Below are 26458 nucleotides of genomic sequence, written 5' to 3'. Positions count from 1 at the left end.
TCCTTTCTCGGTACGGCGTATGAACTTGGGTGTAATTTACATAACCTTACGCATTAGATATAATGCTTAAATGAGATCAATGAAAACCCTGTTCTATCATAAATAAAGACAATGTTAATGAAAAGGGAGGCACAAACATAATAAATACGCAATTTACCTGCATTGATAAAGTGTTAACTTAAACAAATATCCCCGAGGAACCAGTAATGACGCACCTAACGTTGTGTTTGTCTCTGCATTTAATCTACCATTTAAAAGAAAAAGAAATACGGAATAGAATGAAAGGTTGATCACTTGTTAATGTATTTCAATCATTAAACAGTTGATTTTTGAAACAGTAAAAGCAATAAAAATCATGTTTGCTAACATTACAAACGGACTGTCAACTTATGATGGGTACCAGTAATGACGCACTATAAACAAACCAGTAAAACCCACTTGCAGTGTATCTGGTGTTCGAAAAATTGCTTCAATCCGGATAATTTAAAGTTAACACTATTCAACAAATTTAATTTTAATAACAAATGTTGACATTTACAGTCACTTTTATGATCATGTTGATAGCAACACAATTTTTTTCATTAATTTAATTGTAACCTATATTTTATTTCAAATTTTATATAAAATTGTTCAAAATTTATCAAAGTGACATATATATTCCATATACTTGAAAATAAGAAGTAATTGCATTCATAAAACAACATTGACATTAAAACATTTATCAATGTATACTTCGTACAATGAATGAAAAAAATCGATAAACAATAGAAAATTATATAAGCGACGATCATTTGTTCTACAGTGATTCCCGCTTAAATGTAAAACTATGTCACATGACAGTCATATGATTTGAAAAACACAAAGTGGGGCAGCATGTGCTTACATACTTTTGCCGGCCAAAGTGGATTTAGGACTGATAATCATTCTGGGAAGGGTCGACTGTTTTTTACCTCAATAAAATGGCGGAAATTGCATTATCTTTACTAATTCAAGCAATAATAACATTTCTGGACAGAGTTTGAGGCATCTATGTTGTAGTCATATGACCTTCACCATCATGTTATGAATAGTAATTATCGATGACGTCACAGCTTTTGTTTAGAAATATAAAACCCAAAACTAAATTGGTGCGTCATTTCTGGTCCGCGTCAAAACAGGTACCAAGACGATAATAAAATGAGATCGCAAAGTGAAAGTACAAAACGGTGTCATGGCAGATGTAAACAAGTTGAATCTCACGACGATATTTGTCAAAATAAATCACTATATGACGGGATAATCAAAGTATTACATAGGTAAACATTGCCAAGATATACATATAAAACTGACCCTTATCGCTTGCAAAGTACAAATAGTTTAAATCATGAGTATGAAAGTCAATGCATTTATCAGTGTTTGTGCACACCCGAGAAGTTGACCACCCGGCAATATTCAAATAAATATATGTCATATACAATAAATAATACGTTAAATAATAACAATTATAAGTCCAGATTTGTCACAATATAAAGACATCTACACATCATATAAATACATCTGCACATCATAAAATTATATCTACACATCATATGAAGACATCTACACATCATGAAATAGGCAGCAACACATCATTCAATGGCGTTTGCACAACAAATAAAAACATCTTCACATATAATAAAGTCATGTGTACAAAATATTAAGACAAAGACATCTACACATATATAAAGATATCTGCACATTATATGAAGATATCTAGACATCATATACAAACATCTGCAAATCATTATCATATAAAGACATCTACACATTAAATAAAAACATCTGAACATCCTATCAAAAACATCTGAACATATCAAAAACATCTGCACATCATAAAATTATACTTACACATCATATTAAGACATCAGCATATCATATACAGACTTCTACACATCATTTGTAGGCATCTGCACATCATATAAGGTCACATGCACATCAGGTCATCTGTTAATCATATAAAGGTATTTTCACAACATAAACAAAACATCTGCACATCTAAGTCATTTGTAACACATAATTAGACAAAGACGTCTACACATGATAGAAAGACATCTGCACTTCAATTTAAGAAATCTATACATCATACAAAGGCATCATTTTATCATATTCATAAAACATATCCACACTTCATATAAATACATCTGCAAAGACACCTAAATATCATATTAATGCATTTGTACATTATCTAAAGACATCTACATATCATATGAATACTGCTGCACATCATATAAAAACATCTTCACATCATATTATTTCATATTATTTCATTTTCACATCAAATAGATAGGAAATCTACATATCATATGAATACTGCTGCACATCATATAAAAACATCTTCACATCATATTATTTCATATTATTTCATTTTCACATCAAATAGATAAGGACCGCTGCACATCATATAAAGGCACCTGCACATCATATTGAGTCATGTGCACATCACATAAAGACATCTGTATATTATATAAAGCCATTTACATATCATATAATTTCAATTGCATTTCTTATAATGTAAAACGCACATCAAATAATGCTGTTTCTGCATCCTAAGACGGTAAACTCCCACAATATGATTGATATTTTATATATATAAAAAGAAAGAATTAGCAAAGCACATTTGTATAATGAACATGAACATAATAAGATAGTTCTGACGTTCAATACTGGTGACTTAAATTCAAAAAAGTGAACACATACTGGTTAGCATCCTTACTAGACATGTTGCAAACATACGTTTTTGTTTAAAAAGATATTTCACCAAGTATCATTCAATATGCAAAAAAAACAAACTATCTAAAACTTGGAATCAGAATATCACACTAGAGGCTCTAAAGAGCATGTTAAGCTCATCTTTGTCTATGTGCACATCAAACAAATGACAATATCCAACATTATAGACGAGAATAGACTTCATGACAACAATCTCTGTTTTGCCGATCTCGTATTACTGATATCTAAATCGGTTTAGTGTCTCTCTATTTTCTTTAGTTTTTGCTCAAAATACAAAAGAGGCTTAAAAATAATCGTCATTTAAGGGCAATTACTCCTATGAAGAGTGACAGTCTACTAACTATATCAGCTAAATGTATTATACATTGCTGATCCTTATGTGATTTAAAGTGTTTATTTATATATTACAAGATTGATCGTTTATATAAATAAACAGTGTTAATTTCCATTGTTTAACGCAAGCGTACATTTTAGATAAATAAATTGAATGAAAACTACGGTTCCTCATTTGTGCATTGTGCTTAAAAATTAGTATGTATCATTACTTTCATTTGTTTACAACTCTGTCTTGCATTGTTTTGGTCGTACTATTGCAAATACTAAATTTCATCACTGTATCATGGGTTTCCATCAGTTTACCATTGAACTATCATAAAAAAAAAGTCATGGTTAGGTTTGAAATTAATGGTTAACCCTAGTTTTTAGTGCTAACCGTTTAAATTTATTGACATAACTGCACGACTCTATTCTCAATTGACAGTGGTAAGATAATCGTTGCAAAGAATCCTGTTAAACTTTTGTGAAAGACGGTTTTAATTTTGTGGCAAGAGTTTATGTTCTATTTTGAAGGAAATTGTAGTAACCTGCAATACAAGTATACCGTTCCATTGAGTTTTATTATATGTCTTGTGTTTCTATCTCTAACCTAGGTTTTCTGTATTTGGCAGGTGTAGTGCATCATGACATAAGACATTGTTACGTGTACCATGATGAACTTTCGTGCATGACTGCTGTGTATATTTTTGACATGGAACTATTGACCAGAATATGACTTTTTGACTCTTGACCTATGTACGTTGGGTGTGTCATCGGGATACAGTATGTATATTACCTTGACCTCAAAATATAATTTTCAATTGACCTAGCATCTGAATATACGGCATGTAGATGAATTGTCATAAGATGGTGAGTCTAGTGGCAATAGAAACTTCATGTGAGCTTGACCTTTGGCCTCAATGTACAACTTGTATATTTTGTTTGAATTAAATGAGGAATTGTCTGATTGGCACTCGTACCACATCTTATTGTATCTATTTTAGATATAAAGATATATTTGTTAGTTTTGTGTAGCACGATTACCCTTTCCTCAAAATCTGCATTGTGTTTTTTTTATAAGGAACTCTTGACCACACTATGACTGTTTGACTCTTGACCTCTGCATATTGGGTGTGTCTCTTAGTATGATTACCTTGACAAGTCAGGAGTCTCTCTTTTTTCTTGATCTTGTATGTTTTAATTGTAAATTCAGTTTTATGTTTTGGAGTTTGAACTAGTGCACACTTTGTTTAGGGCGTGCTAGAATCGTACTATGGTCTTGAACTGCGTGGTGTAAACGTGGTATAGTCGTAGTGGAAGCGTAGTTGGGTCGCGGTGAGATAGTGATGGTCGTAGTGAGGTCGTAATAATGTCGCTGTGAGATCGTAGTGCAGTCTCTCCGAATAGAATCACGCTTTCGCTACGCTATTGCTACGATGGTACAGCGACCTTTCCGGTCTTACTACGACCTTAGTGCGCTCTCACTACGGTTCTACTACGACCTGATTTCGACACGACCGCACCACCAGTGGCGTAGCTTACGTTGAGGCAACCGAGGCAGTTCGGTAAAAAAAAGCAAAAAAATATTTTCCTTAAATTCCTGTATTTTCTTTTAAATGATTATTGCAGCAAACTGTCTACTAAATAATAATATAGCAACTTGGTATGTCTTGTTGCCGGTTATTGATTCATACCCTTCACGAATTATTCAAGACTTATGGGAACATTTGAATTAAATTTCCCTCCTCTACTTGGAAAAACCCTTTACGGTAGTTTTCTGTAATTCAAGTTTGTCAGAGTAAAAGACAACAGATTTATTTTGTCCTACCCCATTGCAAGCATAAACAGTGAGTAAAATAGATGAGGATCCAACTCACGAGTCACCCGATCAAATCAGTTTACCATTGAATACGGTAAATTATTCAATTTTGTGTCAGAATAATTTCTAGTATATGAGGGCCTGGGTGAGGTTTTAAGAAAACAGAAAATCGGCCCTGAAATTAATTTAAACTTGAAAGAATATGGATTTAAAATGATACTAAATTATAAAATAAAGGAAAATCAAATTATGGGCGACAATGATTAAAAAAAATATTTGATAATCCCATTTTAAGCATTCAACTCATTGACTCTAGTACCAAACAAAACAAAATATGCATCTATATATCATAGTGCACAGAAAATAATTTATATGTTGTGGTTCTCAAGTTTTATTCTCGCTATATTAAATTCATAGTACGTTTTCACAATCAGGGAATTTAAAATATCTAAAGGAATCACTAATTCCAGAGAAATATATCTGTTAGTTAATACATAATGTCAGTTTAAATATAAAAAAAATCAAACAAATACTGTTCATTTATAATGAAAATTTCAGAATAAAGTAAATGCTAGTTATTCGCCGGTTCTCATGTTCATCCTGAATGAAAAAAAAGTAAAAAATCATTCAATATATAATTTCAAGACCTTCGAAGGAATACACCACTAAAACAAGTGCCGTGCTGCACTTTACATGTAGCATATGTTTTTCACCTAGTTTATTCTGAAATTCGTTTGTTCAATCCAGCTGCATGTCGTGTTGTGGTGATTATCTATAATTCGTTGACTCGTGACCTACGACCAAATAAATGATCATCACAAAACTTATTACAAATAAACCTTAATATTTGCGTTTGTTTTTTTCTGTACTGAACATTTTGTACAGGTTTCTTCTAACCACCGAGAAAGGTCATGATTTCATGCGACATTACGGTAACTCATGTCACACTGAGGTACAGCCCACTATATTAGAGTGTACTACGGCTTGGAAATATATTGAGAGGCCGAGCCATTAGGCATTTGAGCTGGCTTTCTACTGGGAACAGTATGTCAATATATATGTTCCTGCTTTCTGTAACTGCTAGCAAGTCAGGAAACTGACTTTTCATGGTTGTCTAATGTGATACCTTCACGTATTTTGTTATTTTTATAGCTTCGAGTATAGATAGTAAGGCATTTTAACATTATTATGATGAAATAACATTGAACAGCAACTATTTTTTTAACGGTTTTTTCTTGTTCAAATTGCAAAAACTTCGATAGTTTCAGGGGGGCTACGCCCCCTTGACCTCCTGCCTCGGTATAAACAGAAGGCAAGCTACGCCACTGACCACGATTGTTTTAAACATGTTCAAAGTTGGCAACGCTCATCACAATCTTGAAGACCTCACCACGACCGTGATACGACCTTACTGCGATCTACACGATCGTAAGTTACGATTATCAAAATTTGCATTTTTTTCACAAATCGTAGTGCGATCGTGGCCTAGTGGGACTGCGGTATTAATCTCTTAATATCATAGATTTCATGATAAAAGGCACAAATGAAAGAAAAAAAAATTAGTAAATAAAGGCAACAGTAGTATACCGCTGTTCAAAACTCATAAATCCATGGACAAAAAACAAAATCGGGGTAACAAACTAAAACCGAGGGAAACGCATTAAATATAAGAGGAGAACAACGACACAACACCGAAACGCAACACACACAGAAACGGACCAAGCAACAGACAAAACACCACGAGAATAACAAATATAACATCAAAACCAAATACATGAATTTGGGATAGACAAGTACCGTGCCACGTCTTATCTCAAAAATAAGAGAAAACACAAACGACTCAACGTTAAAATGCAACACACACAGAAACGAACAATATTATAACAATGGCCATCTTCCTGACTTGGTACAGGACACTTTTAAAGGGGAATAAAAGTGGTGGGTTGAACCTGGTTTTATGGCATGCCAAACCTCGCACTTTAATGGCAAAGTTAAATATAACATTGAAATGACAACATAATATTACAGGACTACAATACAAATAAAAAGGAGACCATATTAGACACAGAAAAGCATGATTAATAGATAACAAAAAGCATCAGGTTTAAAATTCAATACGCCAAAAACGCGTCTTGTCCACACAAGACTCACTAGTGACGCCCAGATATAAAAGATCGAAAGTGAAAAAAGTACAAAGTTGTACAGCACTGAAGATCAAAAGTTGAAAAGGTTTTGCCAAATACGGCATTGTTTGTATGCCCGGGATAAGAACATTCTTATTATATAGAACAATTCATGCTATTGCAAACAGTAAATTTTAACAAATGAATATGAAAGAGATATATACATAATGAAACTGAAGTATTAACTAATTACAGAAAACTAAACCCGAATACATAACGCCCAGATATAAAAGATCGAAAGTGAAAAAAGTACAAAGTTGTACAGCACTGAAGATCAAAAGTTGAAAAGGTTTTGCCAAATACGGCATTGTTTTTATGCTCGGGATAAGAACACTTTTATATAGAACGATTCATGCTATTGCAAACAGTAAATTTTAACAAATGAATGTGAAAGATATATTCATAATGAAACTGAAGTATTAACTTATTACAGAAAACTAAACCCGAATACATGATGCCAAGTTCAATACAGCATAGACACACCCGAATCAGTCCAGGCGTCAACGTAAAATCATTTATGGGCAATAACTCCTATAATTATTTGTCTAAAAGTTTTGACGTCTACAGATAATTGGTAGAGATCATCACCCTGAAATTTTGTATCCTTTCATATATTCTCTATTCATAACGATTAAAAAATAAAAGACGAAACTAACAAAATTTACCAAAAATTAATAAAAAAAAAAATAATACTATAAAGGGCAATAACTCCTAAAGGTGTCAACTGATTTTGATCATGTTCAACTATTTGTAGATCTTACTTTGCTAAACATTATTGCTGTCTACAGTTTATCTCTGTCTATAATAACATTCAAGATGATAATGAAAAAACTGCAAAATGTCCTTAACATTACCCAACAACAGGTTGTCTGATCGAGAGCTTTGCTCTAAATGCGTCGGTTTCAGAGATATAGGCCAAAATCTGCATGTTATCCTTATGTTCTATTTTAGCCGTGTCGGCCATGTTGAGTTGAAGGCGGTGTCATCGGACACATTTTTTTAAACAAGATACCCTTGTGATAATTGTGGCCAAGTTTGGTTAAATTTGTCTCCGTAGTTTTGAGTCGACTACTTTTGTAAAAAAAAGAGCAATAACTGCTTAATCGACCAATTGACAATTTTGGTCATGTTTTCCTTATTTGTAGATCTTAGTTTGCTGTATATGGTTGCTGTTTAAAGTTTATTTCTATTTATAATAATATTTAAAATAATAAACAAAAACTGCTAAATTTTGTAAAATGATGGACGGCGACGGGCGACGGACACCAAGTGATGCGAAAAGCTTAGTTGACTCGGAATACATTTAGACACCCCAGCTACCTCAACTGTTTAACATGATGGCTTGAATAATATGAAAGTAAAATCTAAAAACAGATAAAACTTGTATAGTAGAATATACGTAAAATATATAAAAAACTTTATATCAAAATTATTATTGAAAACTCCTTCCGTTGTGCCCAGCCAGTTCATGATTTTTTTTTTAAATCTTGTTACCGAACAAATTTCAAAACAATTTAAACTTAATATCATAAGGCCGCCATTTTTGTTTTTGTTTAAGTATGTATATCATCAAACAGTGGTAAAATAAATCACAAAACGTAGAAATAAGTCTTGTAATGCCAAACACATCGTTTTTTTTTTTTTCGAAGTCAAAGTCGGCGACCTTATGATCATTTTATATATCAATCAAACGAAAATTTATGGAGCAACAACATATTTTTTTTCGAAAAATATATTGATTATATCATTTAAAGAAAATTTTATAGTAAAAAATATCTGTTCATAAAAAAATCATTTTATGAAGTTACACTGAGAACGTATAAAAATTGTTCAAGTTTTACATGCCGATTCGAAGTCATAAGTGCAAAAATTGTAATATTAGGAATGCGACACCTTTACTGCAACTAGACCTGACATATGTTTTATGAACCAACCTATGAAACGTGACGATGCATTCCTACGAATAGAAACGTAGATAGGATTTTCTTTATTCCAATCACGTTTGGTTGAAAGAATTATTTTTGTCAATTCGCTAACAAAATCTGGTTATTTATTACCCAAATAAAATAATTAAATAACAAAAATGCATTTTTATCCCGTGTCACTTTGGTGTAATATTGTCATGATTTTCATTGCCCTACTTTTCATTGACTTCTTTTTATAGTTTCAGTTATCCAATTATTTTATTTTTTATTTTTCAATTTGTTCGTTTTGTTTATATTGGTTTTTTATTTCATGTTTTAATATACATTGGAAAACCTGATCCGTTGCAAAGTAATTAAAATTATGAACTCATAATAATTATTATAGTTGTGGGTCTAGTAACCCACACTGCAGAAATAGACCTCATAAAATCATCTATGTCGTATTATTGAACTAAAGGGACTGGTCATTGACAAGTGATCGTCCGTCTTTTTATAGACATAGATGACCCGGTCAATAAAGTCCAGTTTTATCACTCGACAGTTTCCTGTCAATATCATGTTTAACATTTAGTCTCCGCATTTATAGTAGTTAAAATATCAAATTTTCACTAAAAATCCAATTTGTCGTCTTAACTGTCGGTCTTTGGATCAGCTGACACATCATCATGCCATAAAAATACACTTAAATTGTAATACACAAAGAGGCGACCGTAAGAGGAAAATAGTAATTTAATATTCATGTAAATACTTAGCGTACAACGACCTTAAACTGTAATGGCGGCACCAGCTGAAAGTAAACAACGAGTGTGTTTGGTAGCTATCGATGGCAGTAAACATGCAGAGATAGCCGTCAAATGTAAGTGAGATCTGTAAAGCGTTACTATAAATGTTGCATTTTCCAAAATTTTATTTCATGAATGAACGCAAGGATCTGTAAAATAAACACATATGAATAGGCCTATACATATATGATCATATATATGTGTGTCAATTTCATAATGCTTATTCACTCGTATCATACTCTGCATGCACCAATGGGAATTCACAAGTACAAGATGTTTTGTTTTTTAAATATGTTATCCTCACGCTTTTCCCTAAAATTACACAGATGATAAACAAGGCCGTAACTAGGCATCTTATTTTAGTGAGGCAAAATAATTGAGCCGAGCGAAGCGAGGCGAAAATTGTTTTTGGAGGGTATGAAATGAATGGTGCAAAATCCTGCATTGTAGGCATTTTTAGAGAGTATGATAATGTTTTGAATTTGGACACTTTTTATACAATTTTTTCATATTTTAAGACTTTTACAAACACCAAATTTTTAACAACTTTATTTAAATTAATATATAAGACAATCATCCAAATATCAATTTGAGTCTGTTGCCAGAACATAGAACAGGCATCGATTCAGTAGAGTTTGCCAAATTTTTCTATTGCCAGTTCAGTCAAATTGTTTCAGAATCATAATTTGGTCTGCTGATATCCTTATCGTGATGAACATGGAGCATGACAAAACCGCACAATCTCTCGCCACTCAGGCATGACTTTTCCAAGTTGTCAGTCGTTTCAGGGCAGTCTGTGTTTCTAAAGGTAGCACATTATCATCAACACAATGATCAATGTCTTCTTCCAATTCCTTCTCCATCGGCAATTCGGTAGTACATTGGTAGTAACAGTTTTGTTTGCAAAAGGGAATTACGCTTTCCTGTAAGCACCATCATACAGTCGCATTTACAAAATATTAAACTCGCTTTTATGCTGACAAAGAGTAGACAAACTAGGGATAGAATGAGATAAGATACATGTATATGATTCTATCTATAGAGTAAGTATATATGATATGGGTACAGGGGAATTGGAATGGAGTTTTTGACGTTTATACATGTAGGTCCGTAATTTCAAATTATTTCTGGAAATAGTCGGAGGTATTTCAGTTCCAGAATCTATAAATTTAGGGGTTAGGGGTTGGGGTGTCCGATTCCAAAACCCTGAATATAAAGAAACGAAATTCTGTAGTCCCGAATAAGTAAAGACAAAATCCTGTGTTAAAGGTTCTTAATTCCATTCCTCAATAATGTCAAATTGGAATATGGGATATTTTTAAGATTAAAGAAACATGGATAAAAAAGTAATCCATGCATGTTTCATATTATTTATATTTTATTTATCTGTAAAGAGAAAGATTAAAGTTCGTGAAACAGAGAAATGAATACACAGACAGGACTGCCCCCTTGCGATGAACAGTACTTGATTTGTCAGTCTACTTATCGTTTTTGGATTATTCTAATGAAGTTATATGCAATACTCAGACTCTGTTCACAAAAAAAAATATACTAGAATTATTCCTTCTTTACCTTCAGTGTCGCTTTTCCTTTTTCTGCTAGAGCCTGTTTTTAACCAGAGATCCATGATGATTATCGTTACTAGGTTAATGTAATCGAGAAACATCACCCGTTGAGATGCTGAGTTATATCCAGGAAGAAAAGTTTGACAAGTTATAGAAATAGACTGAGACAGAATAACACTGAATGACTGTTATATTTATATATATGTATAAAAAAAAATAATCATTGTCGAAATTTTAGTGAGGCAGTTGCCTCACTTGCCTCAAGGGTAGTTACGGCCTTGATAAACATGTCATGATGATAAAACACCACTTAAATATATATATATATTTTCTATATATTATTATTATAATAACTTTGTTCAAGTTTTGGTTCTTACAAACTATCTTGGCCAGTTGAGGAACCCGTGACTTCCTATATCTTTATAAGGTGATAGGCCGTGCCGAGGCGATTGAATAGGTCACATTAGTTTAAAATTATGTAATTTTAAGGAGGTGGAAACTATCAGAAATATATGATAAGGTCAATAAAGTTCCCATTACTTGTGATGTGGAAAGACCTGTTAATTTTTTTCGGCATTTACTAAAAGGTTCAGTGGAGTGGAGTGGTGGGGTGTTGGAGTGATTGAGTGTTGAGTGGAGTCATGGAGTGAAATAATTCACGAATCAACAAATCAATCACACTTCATACCAAATGAAATTGTTAACAAATTAATATGAAAATCTCAAATTAAAATATTTATAATTGGGTTTTTTTCTTACATCACACAATGACTCCCTCTGCCCCTTTACCCCTTTACCCCACCCACACACACTGATTTTATATTATTACATTTGTCATATTTGATTATTTATCAAAGTTTGACAAGGTTTTGGGTAGCATTTTATGGCAGCATAGTTGGAGGTGTGACAATGCTGTCTATGTAGTTCATTTTTTTTACTGTTCTGAATTGAAGTGTATTTCTGATTAATAGGGAAAAGAAAAGCAAAAGACCCATGCTACTTTAAAAGGTATTTTAGGACACGGCTCACATAACTTTAATTAAAATGAACATAGTATGAAATTCAACAGTGTAGCTGTGGCCATTGATTGACACATTAAAATCATTCATTGACTGGGACAATTTAGGTGAACGTTTGTATGTAACGACCAATGCTCACTATGTACTTTTTAAAGACACTTAAACTATGGGGTCACCAAAGGTTCTCAACACCTAAATAAAGTAATTCGAAAAATTAATCAGAAATAACACGATATTTTGATTTATATCAATTATATAAATCAAAACACAAAGGTTATTCCTGATTAATTTTTCGAATTATTTTATAATTAAAGGCGTTAAGAAACCTTTGTTGACCCCACAGTTTAAATGTCTATCGTAGGTACGTCATGAACAGTGGTTGTTACAGACAAACGTTCACGTAAATTGTCCCAGTCAATGGATGATTTTGATGGGTCAATCAATGGCCACAGCTACACTGTTTTGAATTTCATACTAGTGCTTTTGTTAATTTTCACATTGTGGCAGGTTTAGCCCATATTTAAAAATGTTTGTCTTTTTGCCGGAAAAATATGCCAGAATCAAACAGAGGCTGAAAAAACATCTTGTCATGTAAGTTAAACGAAAAACAAAGATTTATTCCCTTGAGCCCCCTAAAGACCAAACAATAAATTTATGATTTTTATAGCTACACATGTACAAAAAAATATCTTATAAAGTAGTTTAATTTCAAAACTATTGACCCCACAACTTAACTACAGTCCATTTCTCACTCTGTGAATCCACTCAACCACTCCACCACTCTAACACTCCACTCCACTACATCTAAATGTTAATACATGCCTTTTCACAGCCGTGAGTCAAAAGTCTCGCCGTTAGTAAATATTACACAAGGGTCAGAACTTCGAGCAGAGGTGACATTTTTACGATTGATCCGGAATGATGTTATCGTCTGTCATCTTTCTTGATGTTCCAGACTGTTTTTACCCACAAATAATTTTCCCTCTTTTGCGGACACTTTGGTATTCCACTTTTCCAACACACCACAAGAACCCAACCAATATTAGATAATATTACATTTTTACCACCAGACTTTTACCTACGCAATATAAGATAAGATGAGATGAAAATGGTGGGATGGGTATAAATATTGCAGTCAGGATTCTATTTCGTCAAAATTATTTCCCCATTACGCCAGTTTATTTTCACAATCGTAAAAATGGAAGCCATTGTAGGCATGACGCGCTGCCAATTTTGCTCTTAAAACCGATTTTATCCACATAGCACCATTACGATCCTTAAATGTCAGTTGTATTTTAAAAGACAAATGTATCTACTAGCTAATGAGCATCAGTTAATGATCTTATATGTATCTGCATTGGTTCGACTTAAAACTATTGTCTGATCGGTTGTCAGGTGGAATTTTCGAAAATTTATAAACATTTGAAAAAATTCTAGTTAATTATTTCGTGGAAGGGCCTATAAACCCTAGTTGTCACACTCAAAAAATGTTGTTTTTTTTTTTCGAAGATATGCATTTTCATCATCCAACTTGAAAGACTGTCGTCAAGTACTTTTGGAAAAAAAATAGCATTTCGAACACACCTACTCTGTTTTTTTTTGATACATTAGATAGGTATTTCACTCTACCCATATATTTCATCTCCAAGTACTGTGATTTTTTTGGGATACGATTGCTTTCAAGCAATTTGTAGACTTATACCAGTGGCTCAGAGCAATGCCCTTACGTCAATCGTTTTATTCTAAACATTAAGGAACATCTCAGATTCTTATGATTGTCTTGCTTTAAAAGCTAAAACCAAACAAAGGGAATGAACTTCAACAACTTTAATGTAATGTTCTTTTCATAATCTTCATGTTTGATATTTCTCTTGACTTATATGCGTGTTTTTAACAACACGGAAATTCAGAATTAAGCAGTATTTATATTTAGTGTTTTTATAAATTTAGAAACACGTCAGAGGGAATTCCCCAGTTTTGATAAACATGCCGCAGAGTTCTCTGAATTCCGATAAATCTATTTCTGTCATATACGAACTGAAGTGGAGTTTCTATTATATGTCACCGTTATGAAACTGATATTTGATATTGTACTTCCATAAAGAAATAGAGAACCATCTAGGTCGTTTAATTAACATATATACGTTCTTACTCCAGGGTTTGTTTAGGTAATTATGCGCATCCGTATAGTTTTCTTGACTTTAATGGGTATAAGATTGAATGGTTGCTCTGGATTCCCCACTCAATTGATTGATTTAAAACTCATGGGATCGTTTCTATATTTATCTGATACTGAGGGTTATTGTTGTTTCATAATTTTAAATCATACGAATCATTTAAATTAAAATAAATGTAATCCACATCGCAACACCCCTTACGGCGAAATGGAGTCATCCATATTATCGTTTCGAGTTGTCTCCCTTCCGGAAGTTACTTACGTAAATTCTGAAAACTAAACATGTCGAGAAAAATAACTCGTTTTGTCGATAAACGTCGTATTATATTAAATACGTTCGCAGTTTTAACCGAGGAATGTGTACGGAAAGGAGTCATGACCACTGACACAAAGGAAATTAAATATTTTTAAAAGAGTTAGGAATGGGGTTCCTCCTAGAATTGTCGTAGGAAAATAGGTGATAAGATACGAGGCGAAATACCTTCTCTCACTCTGAGTCTCTGCTGTGACCTCTGTGGAAAGTTAACTTGGAATTTATAGTACAAAAATAAAACAAAAATACATTGTTCGTACACTTGTATCCGAGATTAGCTATTTTGTAACTTTAGATTACCGTAAATTACATTTTACATGTGCAGTTGAATTAGTTTTGAAAATAATATCCAGCTACATGTATACATTTGTCAATGAAAACAATGGCAATCGTATCCCTCAGAGCAATCTGCTCTTTGATTATGTTATAAAGTCAACCTGTAGCTTTGATATGAAAAGGATAAAATCTGAAGCGAGATGATGTATCAAATATTCTTGCTTTGTTAGATTTCAAGATAAAATATTCAACTCAAAACACACCCTAACAGTAACATAAAAAGGTGCACTCGATTTTCACTTTTTCGATATAATTGTTACCCATTTTTGGAATTTTTTCTTGAGTCACATAATGAAAGGGCAGACACGAAAATTACTGAACTAATAGATTGATATGTTCTTCGTCCGTGGTAATTTTTTTTTTTTAATCGGAGGTTATGCATTATCGTCATCCAACTTGATAGATACCCATGTCGTCAACTTGATATCTAATTGTTCTGCTTAACTTTATAATAGATAAATTAAAAACTTATGCAGATGGTGTTTTAAAATAAAACACTTCGTCATTGAGAAGAAAATTATCATTTTATTTGTTTCTATTTACTTTTAAAATTTTTGTTACTATAGTAAACATTACAGTAAGCATTTATCGCCTTCTCTAACAAAGAGCTTCGATTATTTTGTTCTATTTCAACCGGGTTTCCGACTGATTGAATCCCCCAGAGAAACCATTTGTTTCTAAACAATTGCTAGACAGTATAAAGTGTGTGTTTTTTTCAGAAAATTTGGAAGACCTGGAATTTACTTTAAATGGAGGGGGCTTGTTGGAGGTTGCCCGATTTAGCTAACAACAATCTGATTGTGGTTCAAATACTTTTAAAAATGGTTTATACCGCCATGATGAAAACATCCTCAGATTATTGTATTTCTGTTCTGATTAATGAGTTGTAAAAAAAAATGAAAGTAATTTAAAGACTATTTACATAACAAAATTATTTTCGATTAAAGTTCTTTAGTAGTTTGAAGTACAAAGAATTTTATATTATATGTTACTGTCCCAGTTATATACACTGAGGTACAATCTACGAAATCAGGAATTCATAGACTTTACTTTAGTATAAAGCGTAATAAACGACTTTAGTGTAATTTAATAAAGATATATCGTATCGTATCCTCTTTTCAAAGCTCCTTCGTTTTCCTAGCAAAATGTTACATTTTTCATAACATGCAGAAAATTTCCAATTCTATGATGGGATTGTTTTTTACTTCAGTTGACCAAAACAAACGTGCATTGTAAAGTCGTGTTAATAAAAGAACAATTAACTACATGAAGTACAGATTTGGAAAAGTTTTATACTTTTGAATCGGAATTAAAGAATATACTTACAAAAAAGACATGTTTAACCCCGCCGCATTTTTGCGACTGTCCCAAGTCAGGAGCCTCTGGCCTTTGTTAGTCTAGTATCATTTTAACTTTTAGTTTCTTGTGTACAATTTGGAGTTTAGTATGGTGTTCATTATCACTGAACCAGTATATATTTGTTTAGGGGCCAGCTGAAGGACGCCTCCGGGTGCGAGAATTTCTCGTTGCATTGAAGACCTGTTGGTGACCTTCTGCTGTTGTCTGCTCTATGGTCGGGTTGTTGTCTCTTTGGCACATTCCCCATTTCCATTCTCAATTTTATGTTTCAATTTGCAGGGTTCAAAGAAAACATTTACAAGGAAGGGGACCATGTTTTGCTTGTCCACGCCATTGACCACAGACACAGTATGGCTTATGGTTGTAAGTACGACATTATATCAAATACTTTCTACTACTAACATTCGAGAAAAAAAAACAAAAATCAGATACGACACTGCTACTGAGTCTCATTATGTTATTTAAGTGAAATCGTCAGTGTTTTTTAGACGTCAGTAAGTAGTCAAACAGAAAAAAAAGAATCTGTTAACTAAGTAGGTATAAGTATTATCATACCTTTAGCCAATGCTGATGAAAATAAAAATATATCAACCCTCACAAATTTATATTTTTAGTTCTATTTACAACTTTTAAAATTTTGAAGTCAGTCCTTCTTAAAATCGTATTTTGTATCGTCCCGTGGTATTTTTTAAAATATTTTTGACAAGTTTTGGCAAGATAACTTTTAATGTATGATGGTTAGTTATATATTTACCAAATATATGCACATAGTAAAAAAGAGAATTAAAAAAGGAGTCATTTAATGAATAAAATGTTGGTTTAATTTTTAATTGCAAATAATTTTGCATAACACATAAGTAAATACAATGAAGTAAATTGCATAGTCAACATATTGTAAAACTATCACAAGGTTACAGCAAAACCAGTCGTACTCACCATGTGTGCTTTCTGACAGATATAGGAAGATGTGGTGTGAGTGCCAATGAGACAACTCTCCATCCAAATAACAATTTAAAAAAGTAAACCATTATAGGTCAATGTACGGCCTTCAACACAGAGCCTTGGCTCACACCGAACAACAAGCTATAAAGGGCCACAAAATTACTAGTGTAAAACCATTCAAGGTTAAGATTATATAAAAAAATATGAAATACAATAGAATCGCTTATTTTAACCTATACGCGGCAGTTGATTGTATAACTGAGTTTCAAGTATTTTTTCTGTCTATTTGGAAATTTTTAAAAATTACGGTTTTGAAACATTAACAAAATCATGTAGATGAAATCTAGGACCAAATGTTCACAGATCGATCATCTAAGATTACTATATCAAACAGTGGCCATGTGAAAGCTTCAGTTAAACGATGCAATAATTGTTGATGACTGGTGAACAAATCTTACGAAGTCATCACATGGCTATTTATATGAGAACTGGTTAAAGATCATTTGCATTATCGTACGAAGTGTTGACATTCGATGATTCAGTACATGGATAAAGTGAAATAAATCTTATCTAATATTCAAAATGGTTAATATTTTGAAATTGACTGGAAAGTTGTCGTTTAAGCAATAGTCTTCTTATGAGTTTTATTTCTTTTATATGATGAATCTTTTTTCTTGTAAGCGGTTGCCATGATGCCTGGAAATCCAGATGCTATAGCCCAACAGTTTAGAGGAGAAGAAAAGAAGGCAGAACACGTTATGGTTCAATATAAACAAAAATGTATTGACATGGGGGTAAGTAAATGTACAAGGCAATATGATATGAACAAATGACAAAGTGGTGATTTTCTGACAATGTCATTAGTGTTACCACATGTACATGAAGTCTATTCTGAAGTGTAAGAGTATTGTAAACGTTTAGATTTTTAAAGGCAGTGCTTTAAGGCCTGACTTTCAAGTCATGAGGTACATCTTTTCATACGCAACGTCCAACAAATCTATGTAGGGGGTCATTTGGCCAGAAATAGATCCGGAAATGTTCAATTTTCTCCTCTCCTTTTTATGGTATGATATGGTTTTTGTTTCTTTCATTTACATTGGGAAATAAAGAAACGATCAGTGTGTATTGTTAGTTTTAAAAAAAACTTGTTATTAATGTGTATTTTGCATTATAAGCAGTCAACCTGATTACAAACTAATTCAGAGCTCCAGATAAGCTGCGTATGTGCGTGATCACGCAATAAAAATAATAAAAAACCCAATGCAATTGCCCATTGCAGGGTTCAATAACCCAATTAATTCAAAGGAAAACCCAATTATATGCCCAAACCATGAGTTCTCAACCCTTTAATTGGCTACTGATTGCGTTATTTACACTTATCTGTTTACAGTCGTCGCGTAACGTGCGTAAATCTATGTTTATAATATTTATAATTGGAAATTTCCTTTCGTTCTAAAAATAGATCCCTGCCTCAAGTAGCTGAAATGGGTCCCTGTTGGAGTTTTCCGTTGTTCAATAGGTACACGTGTTTTTGAAAACATTTCGGTCTTCTCTGCGTTTATCCAATTAGCGTGTGTCATTTAGTCATATTTTTTTTGCATTGCTCGAGATTTATCATAACATACATTGAATTAAAACGAAAGTGAATGTCCGGTAAAAATATTAAACAGAAGCAGGTTTTCTGCTTCTTTTGAAAAGCTGAGGGAAAGTTTTGATAACAAGACTCAGCCAGTGTTTTAGGAAGCGTCCATCGAAAGCACGGGCGTGTGTGCGTACCTTCTAACGAGAACATTGCTAATAAACACGGGGTTTCGTCAAAAACGAAATCAGTTGGAAAAAGTGAAAGGCCGGCAAATCAATTTAATATGACATGATAAAGCATGAGAAACCAAAAGTTCTATTAAAAGACAACTAAACCCAATTTTATATAAATTTAATAAACCAAAATCATTCAAGTATAATTAGAGTTTATGTAGTATTTTTTTTTCTTTCATTTTACGGTTAATTAATGAATACACACACAGGCACTGGTCTCAGAATTTATTATATAAAGGTGTAAGACGAGTGCCTGTGAATACACATATCCGTTTTTGTGAGAAAATACAAAACTGGCAGAAGGTTTGGAACGGGACACAAATTAAACCTACAATTGCTCCTCAGTGAATAAACCAAATAAAACAGCTAGCAAATAACCCTAACCCTAACCCGAAACCAAATAAAACAGCTAAACAAAGAAAGAAACATATTTAAGATGGAAAAAATCTGGGGTTGATATTGCCTAAATATTCAATATTGTGTTGATGAAAAAACCCAATACATTCAGGAGCTTGGTGGTGAAAAAACCAATTTGATATTAACATGAGGGGTGAATTGGAATTGATAATGCAATTAACAAACTTTATCACCCAATTATATAAGAAAATGGTGGGTAAAAAACCCAATTTGTGAATTCTTATCTGGAGCTCTGTGAGTTCTTTGTCCAGAATAGTAGTTGAATCAACTTAAATCATTGTTTTACACAATAAACAATGTAGAATGAAATTCAAAACAGTGTGGCTGTGGCCCTTGATTGACACATTAAATTCATCCATTGACTGGGACAATTTACGTGAACGTTTGTCTGAAACGACCACTGTTCACGACGTACCTACGATAGACATTTAAACTGTGGGGTCACCAAAGGTTTCTTAACGCCTTTAATTATAAAATAATTCGAAAATTAATCAGGAATAACCTTTATGTTTTGATTTATATAATTGATATAAATCAAAACATCGTGTTATTTCTGATTAATTTTTCGAATTACTTTATTAAGGTGTTGAGAACCTCTGGTGACCTCATAGTTTAAGTGTCTTTAAAAAGTACATAGTGAGCAGTGGTCGTTACATACAAACGTTCACCTAAATTGTCGCAGTCAATGGATGAATTTAATGTGTCAATCAATGGCCACAGCCACACTGTTTTGAATTTCATTCTATATTCACTTTTACTACCAACTGATAAATTAAAACAATCTTTACCATTCAGTGATAACAAGCACTTTTTTTACATTTTAATATTTTATGATGTATTTAAATGAGTAGTTATTGTTGCAAACTCCATTAGAAATTTGAATCGAGATCAGTTTTTGGATAAGGGAAAGGGGAGTGAAAAAAAAATTGGGGGGTCAATTTTTCTCATTTCAGATTTCATAAATAAAAAGAAAATTCCTTCAAACATTTTTTTGGAGAGGATTAATATTCAACAGCATAGTGAATTGCTCAAAGGCAAAAAAAAAAAAAAAAATAAGTTCATTAGACCACATTTTTTCTGTGTCAGAAACCTATGCTGTGTCAACTATTTAATCACAATCCAAATTTAGAGCTGAATCCAGCTTGAATGTTGTGTCCATACTTGCCCCAACCGTTCAGGGTTCAACCTCTGCGGTCGTATAAAGCTGCGCCCTGCGGAACATCTGGTTACATATGTCTGAACTTTTTAATGTTTCATTTCAACATATAATAAATAAATTTGGTGTATTTACTGTCTTTTGATTGGCTAAAAGAATTGGCTTTATTTTCAATGTTATCAATTTTTATGGAGACACGCCCACTCTAACGTTGTGTATTCATACGCAAACATCTGTGTACGTTGTTATTGGTATTAATATATATCTTTGAGCATTATTTTTGACAGAAATTTATTTATAATGAATGGCAATAATTTATTTTGAATTTATTGAACCATAAAATTAATTTTTGACTGTTCACATTTAACATAATCCGCTTCGCGGATTATTCAATGTGAAGAGTCAAAAATTAATTTTATGGTTCAATAAATTCAAAATAAATAAAAGCCATTCATTAAAAAATGTTTTTCTGTTACAAATCATGATGCATTGTTTTATGTTTACATGTCATGCTACCCATCAAGGGCCCTTGATTGGAATATTAAATATTCTTGTTCTATTTTTATTCTTATTCAAATTTGTTTTTTGTGCATACATTATACCAGAGACAGTATTCACGTGCGATATTTGTTTTACAGACTTGACATTTTGACTTTAAATAAATTGGTAAAAAATCAGGAAAAGCAATGTTGTCATGAATGTTTTCATTTTCTTATCCTCTTTTATCTTACTCCTTAGTGTACAAAAATCATTGGTTTCGTCTATCTTAGAACTGGTCCATTTTTTCAGATGCCAGCAGAAATATTGAAAGCCTATGGAGAAGCAGGGGAGGCCATTGTTGGTGTTGCGCATGACAAGAAAGCTGAATTGATTGTATGTGGTTGTAGAGGCCTTGGTACTATAAGGAGAACAATAATGGGAAGTGTCAGTGATTATGTTGTTCATCATTCTAATGTACCAGTTTTCATTTGTCGTCATGACTGATTGATTCCATTTATCTCTACACTGAAACAACCATTTGTCAGATCATACACATGCGAACATTTGTTGGAGAATATGAAACTAAATGGACTATTTCTTGAATACTCGGCCTATACATTCTATCATTCAGATTGTACAGCGTGTGACAAAATCAGGTGGATTCTAATTCAGTAACGGTTGTACTATACCAATCTTATACAAGACCCCGAGAAAATGTTTTGATATTCATTATATAGACACATATATTTACTTCTAAAACATTAAAATATTTAATGTTTGCGATAAAATATGACGCTTATATTATGTATCTATATAAATCATTCGATGAACAAAATGAACCAAACTTTTTATACGACCGCATAAATTGTAAATTTTTTGGTCGTATATTGGTAGCACGTTGGCGTCAGCGTCGTCGTCGTCCGAATACTTTTGGTTTTCGCACTATAACTTTAGTTTAAGTGAATAGAAATCTATGAAATTTAAACACAAGGTGTATGACCACAAAAGGAAGGTTGGGATTGATTTTGGAAGTTTTGGTCCCAACAGTTTAGGAATTAGGGGCCAAAAAGGGCCCAAATAAGCATTTTCTTGGTTTTGCACTATAACTTTAGTTTAAGTAAATATAAATATATGAAATTTTGACACAAGGTTTATGACCACAAAAGGAAGGTTGGGATTGATTTTGGGAGTTTTGGTTCCAGCTGTTTAGAAATTAGGGACCAAAAAAGGTCCCAAATAAGCATTATTCTTGGTTTTCGCACAATACATAATTTCATGCTTGCATCACATCTGAAGATTGACCAATCAGATAATTAGACTGTGTTTATCTATTTGAATATTGGAGTTGAAGCGGTGGCAAATCCTCGGGTTTTACCATATATAGGTACACAAACTTAAAACTCAATTTATTTTTTGTTGAATCATTAAAATAAAATTTGAGATCATTTTTTTCAAATCTCCTTATCATACTAGACATGTGTTTTAAAAATCTTTGTGATATCTTTTACCGTTTGGTTTTAAATTGGAATTAAAAATTGTATTTTCCCATAGAGTTTGAGGTAAAATCCCGAGAATTTCACCTCCTAGAAATTTCAAGTGCCAGGATGTTCGAAAATATGTTATACTTTAGTATAAGTAAATAGAAATCAATGAAATTTAAACACAAGGTTTATGAACACAAAAGAAGGTTGGGATTGATTTTGGGAATTGAGATCCCAACAGTTTAGGCATTTTTCTGGGTTTTCGCACCATAACTTTAGTATAAGTAAATAGAAATCTATGAAATTTAAACACAAGGTTTATGACCATAAAAGGAAGGTTGGGGTTGATTTTTGGAGTTTTGGTCCCAACAGTATATGAATAAGGTGTCCAAAGGGTCCAAAATTAAACTTAGTTTGATTTTAACAAAAATTAAATCCTTGGTATTCTTTGATGTGCTGAATCTAAAAATATACTTATATTTTTTATTATTGGTTCATTTTTCAAGTTGGTCCAAATCGGGGTCCAAAATTAAACTTTGTTGGATTTCATCCAAAAATTGAATAATTGGGGTTCTTTGATATGCCAAATCTAACTGTGTTCTGACTGTGTATGTAGATTCTTAATTTTTGGTCCCGTTTTCAAATTGGTCTACATTAAAGTCCAAAGGGTCCAAAATTAAACTAAGTTTGATTTTAACAAAAATTGAATTCTTGGGGTTCTTTGATCATGTTGATATGCTGAATCTAAGCATGTACTTAGATTTTTTGATTATGGGCCCAGTTTTCAAGTTGGTCCAAATCAGGATCCAAAATTATTATATTAAGTATTGTGCAATAGCAAGAAATTTTCAATTGCACAGTATTCAACAATAGCAAGAAATCTTCAATTGCACAGTATTGTGCAATAGCAAGAAATTTTCATTGCACAGTATTGTGCAATAGCAAGAAATCTTCAATTGCACAGTATTGTGCAATAGTAAATATTTTCAATTGTACAGTTTTGTGCAATAGCAAGAAATATCTAATTGCACAATATTGGTCAATAGCAAGAAATTTTCAATTGGAGTTCTATTTCTTTGTCCAGAATTGTAGTTTAATTAACTTAAATCACTGTTTTATACAATATACAATGTATATTCACTTTTACTACCAATGGATAAATTAAAACAATCTTTACCATTCAGTGATAACAAGTACTTTTTTTACATTTTAATATTTTATGATGTATTTAAATGAGTAGTTTTTGTTGTAAACTCCATTAGTAATTTGAATTGAGATCAGTTTTGGAATAAGGGAAAGGGGGAGGGGGGAGGGGGAAGGTTCAATTTTTCTCATTTCAGATTTCATAAATAAAAAGAAAATTTCTTCAAACATTTTTTTGAGAGGATTAATATTCAACAGCATAAAGAATTGCTCAAAGGCAAAAAACAAATTTTAAGTTTATTAGACCACATTCATTCTGTGTCAGAAACCTATGCTGTGTCAACTATTTAATCACAGTCCAAATTTAGAGCTGAATCCAGCTTGAATGTTGTGTCCATACTTGCCCCAACTGTCAGGGTTCAATCTCTGCGGTCGTATGAAGCTGCCCCTGCGGAGCATCTGGTTGACATTTTTATTACAACATGCATATTTAATTAAAGTCAAAGAAAAATAATTCGCCAATGTTACTGTTTTCAGATGAATTAAATTTTAATGAAAATTATAAAAATTATACACTTGTGTACTGTCAATGACTGTTAGATAGTGCTGTCAAAATGCTACGAAAATAATCTCAAAACTATGTTTTTCCAAAAATCTTATGAAGCCAATACTGTTTCCTTCAACTTATGTTGCTAGATTTATTTCCGTGAAATTGATTTAATTGGTTTGAAGAACTCATTTAAATGAGTGGACATAACTTTAATATGGCAATGCAGACATCATTACAAGAAGAATTCTGAGTGAAACCAAGATTTTTTTTTATCTCTGCACAGATATTATTTAAAAGGTGAAAACGTCAAAAACGTTCTGGAAAAAAAAGTAAAATCACAAAAATACTGAACTCAGAGGAAAATCAATTCGGAAAGTCCATAATCACATGGCAAAATCAAATAACAAAACGCATCAAAAACGAATGGACAAGAACTGTCATATTCCTGACTTGGTACAGGCATTTTCAAATTTAGAAAATGGTGGATTGAACCTGGTTTTATAGCTAGCTAAACCTCTCACTTGTATGACAGTCGCATCAAATTCCATTATATAGTCACCGATGCGTGAACAAAACAAACAGACATAATAGGTAAAAATGTCAAAAATAGGGGTACAGCAGTCAACATTGTGTTATCATCTTAATCACTATAAAAACAACAAATGTAACGAAGAAGCTGATACAATGATTATTTTTGTCATTAAAAAAAAAAAAAAAAATACCCAGCATTTAATAGAATACGCACATCGATTGTATGCAAGGAAATGGATTAAAACTAATTTTGTAGAAATGAAGATGCTGGGTGCACAAATTTCTTAAAATCACCCATTACTATAATAAGCCATTTATTTGACTAAACTGGTAAAGTCAATTTACATTTTTCATAGAATTACAGGACGACAAAAACACATCACATGTAAAGTATCAAATTAATAATAGATAACTTGCACTGAACAAAATTGACATAAGTACATGTTCATATTTAGCAAAAAAATCAACCTCCATGAAATGAAGCTGACTTTCCTGTCACTTTCTTCGTGTACTTTCCATTTTGGAAATATGCAACCAATTCCATCTCTCGACAAATCGATGACAAAATACACAATGCAAATATGATACATGTAGATTCGTAATTATATTGCTCTTGTTATTCGTTGTTCACTTTACATAGTATTCTTTCACTTTATAATGTACGATAATGTTTAAACAACCTTTCCAGTTTTGTTTTGTAGTTTTAAAGTATAAACATACAACCATGTCAAGTGCAAACATCTGTATCTTTACCTGCAATGGACAATTATATTTTAACATTACTACTGAGGAAACAATATGCTTATTTGCGCGAGTTGTGCCTGTTCAATATATATATATATGTGTTTTATGTAATATGTATTAGATCTAAGTTAAATAAGAAAGGATGACATGCATCAATTATGTTCGATATAAAATATATGTTATAATTACTTAAATAAACTTGGTTATGTTCCATAAGTGTTTATATGAATGAAAATCAAAATGGATAAATGACAATGATCACGTGTTGGGGTGGGGATGAGCTGATGATAGTAGTTCACATATTTGGATCGGGGGTTGGTGATGACAACAACACGTGTCTGGGTGGGGTGTCGGTGGGGGACGGTAACACGTGTACTAATGTGTAGGTGAGCTGATGACAGTTACAGTTTGTAAGTATTAACCAAAGATGATGGCAAAAATCAGTATGTGCAAATTCAGTAATTTTGCAGTAATTTATATTATTAGTTAACCTGGCCCAAAGGGTCAGTGTGAGCTTTTGCCTAATCGCAAATCGTGTGTCGTCGTACGTTAATGGTGCCAAATTTAACTCTGCCACAATCATCATGTATCTGATGCTCTTAGGTCTGATGACCCTCGCTTGCCAACCTACGGCCAACAAAACATAGGTGTATAATTCA

General features: G+C 32.5%; 1 protein-coding gene across 2 annotated transcripts; it reads left to right on the top strand.

The window, feature by feature from the left end:
* Positions 1-9591: 9591 nt before the first annotated feature.
* On the top strand, positions 9592-26015 carry LOC143067731 (universal stress protein in QAH/OAS sulfhydrylase 3'region-like). Of its 2 annotated transcripts, none has more exons than XM_076241217.1 (4): positions 9592-9846; positions 16820-16903; positions 18164-18276; positions 25757-26015. In XM_076241217.1, the coding sequence occupies exons 1-4, from the start codon at positions 9765-9767 to the stop codon at positions 25760-25762; spliced, it is 285 nt and encodes a 94-aa protein (XP_076097332.1). In that variant the 5' UTR covers positions 9592-9764; the 3' UTR covers positions 25763-26015. The 2 variants fall into 2 exon arrangements, with proteins under 2 accessions (XP_076097332.1, XP_076097331.1); XM_076241216.1 differs by lacking the exon at positions 25757-26015 and adding an exon at positions 21660-24545 and having other exon boundaries at positions 9603-9846.
* Positions 26016-26458: the final 443 nt, after the last annotated feature.

The sequence above is a fragment of the Mytilus galloprovincialis genome, chromosome 3 (genome assembly GCF_965363235.1).
Source record: "Mytilus galloprovincialis chromosome 3, xbMytGall1.hap1.1, whole genome shotgun sequence".
Taxonomy (NCBI): domain Eukaryota; kingdom Metazoa; phylum Mollusca; class Bivalvia; order Mytilida; family Mytilidae; genus Mytilus; species Mytilus galloprovincialis.
The sequence above is the reverse complement of the archived record's forward strand: the minus strand, read 5'-3'. Positions and strand labels throughout refer to the sequence as shown.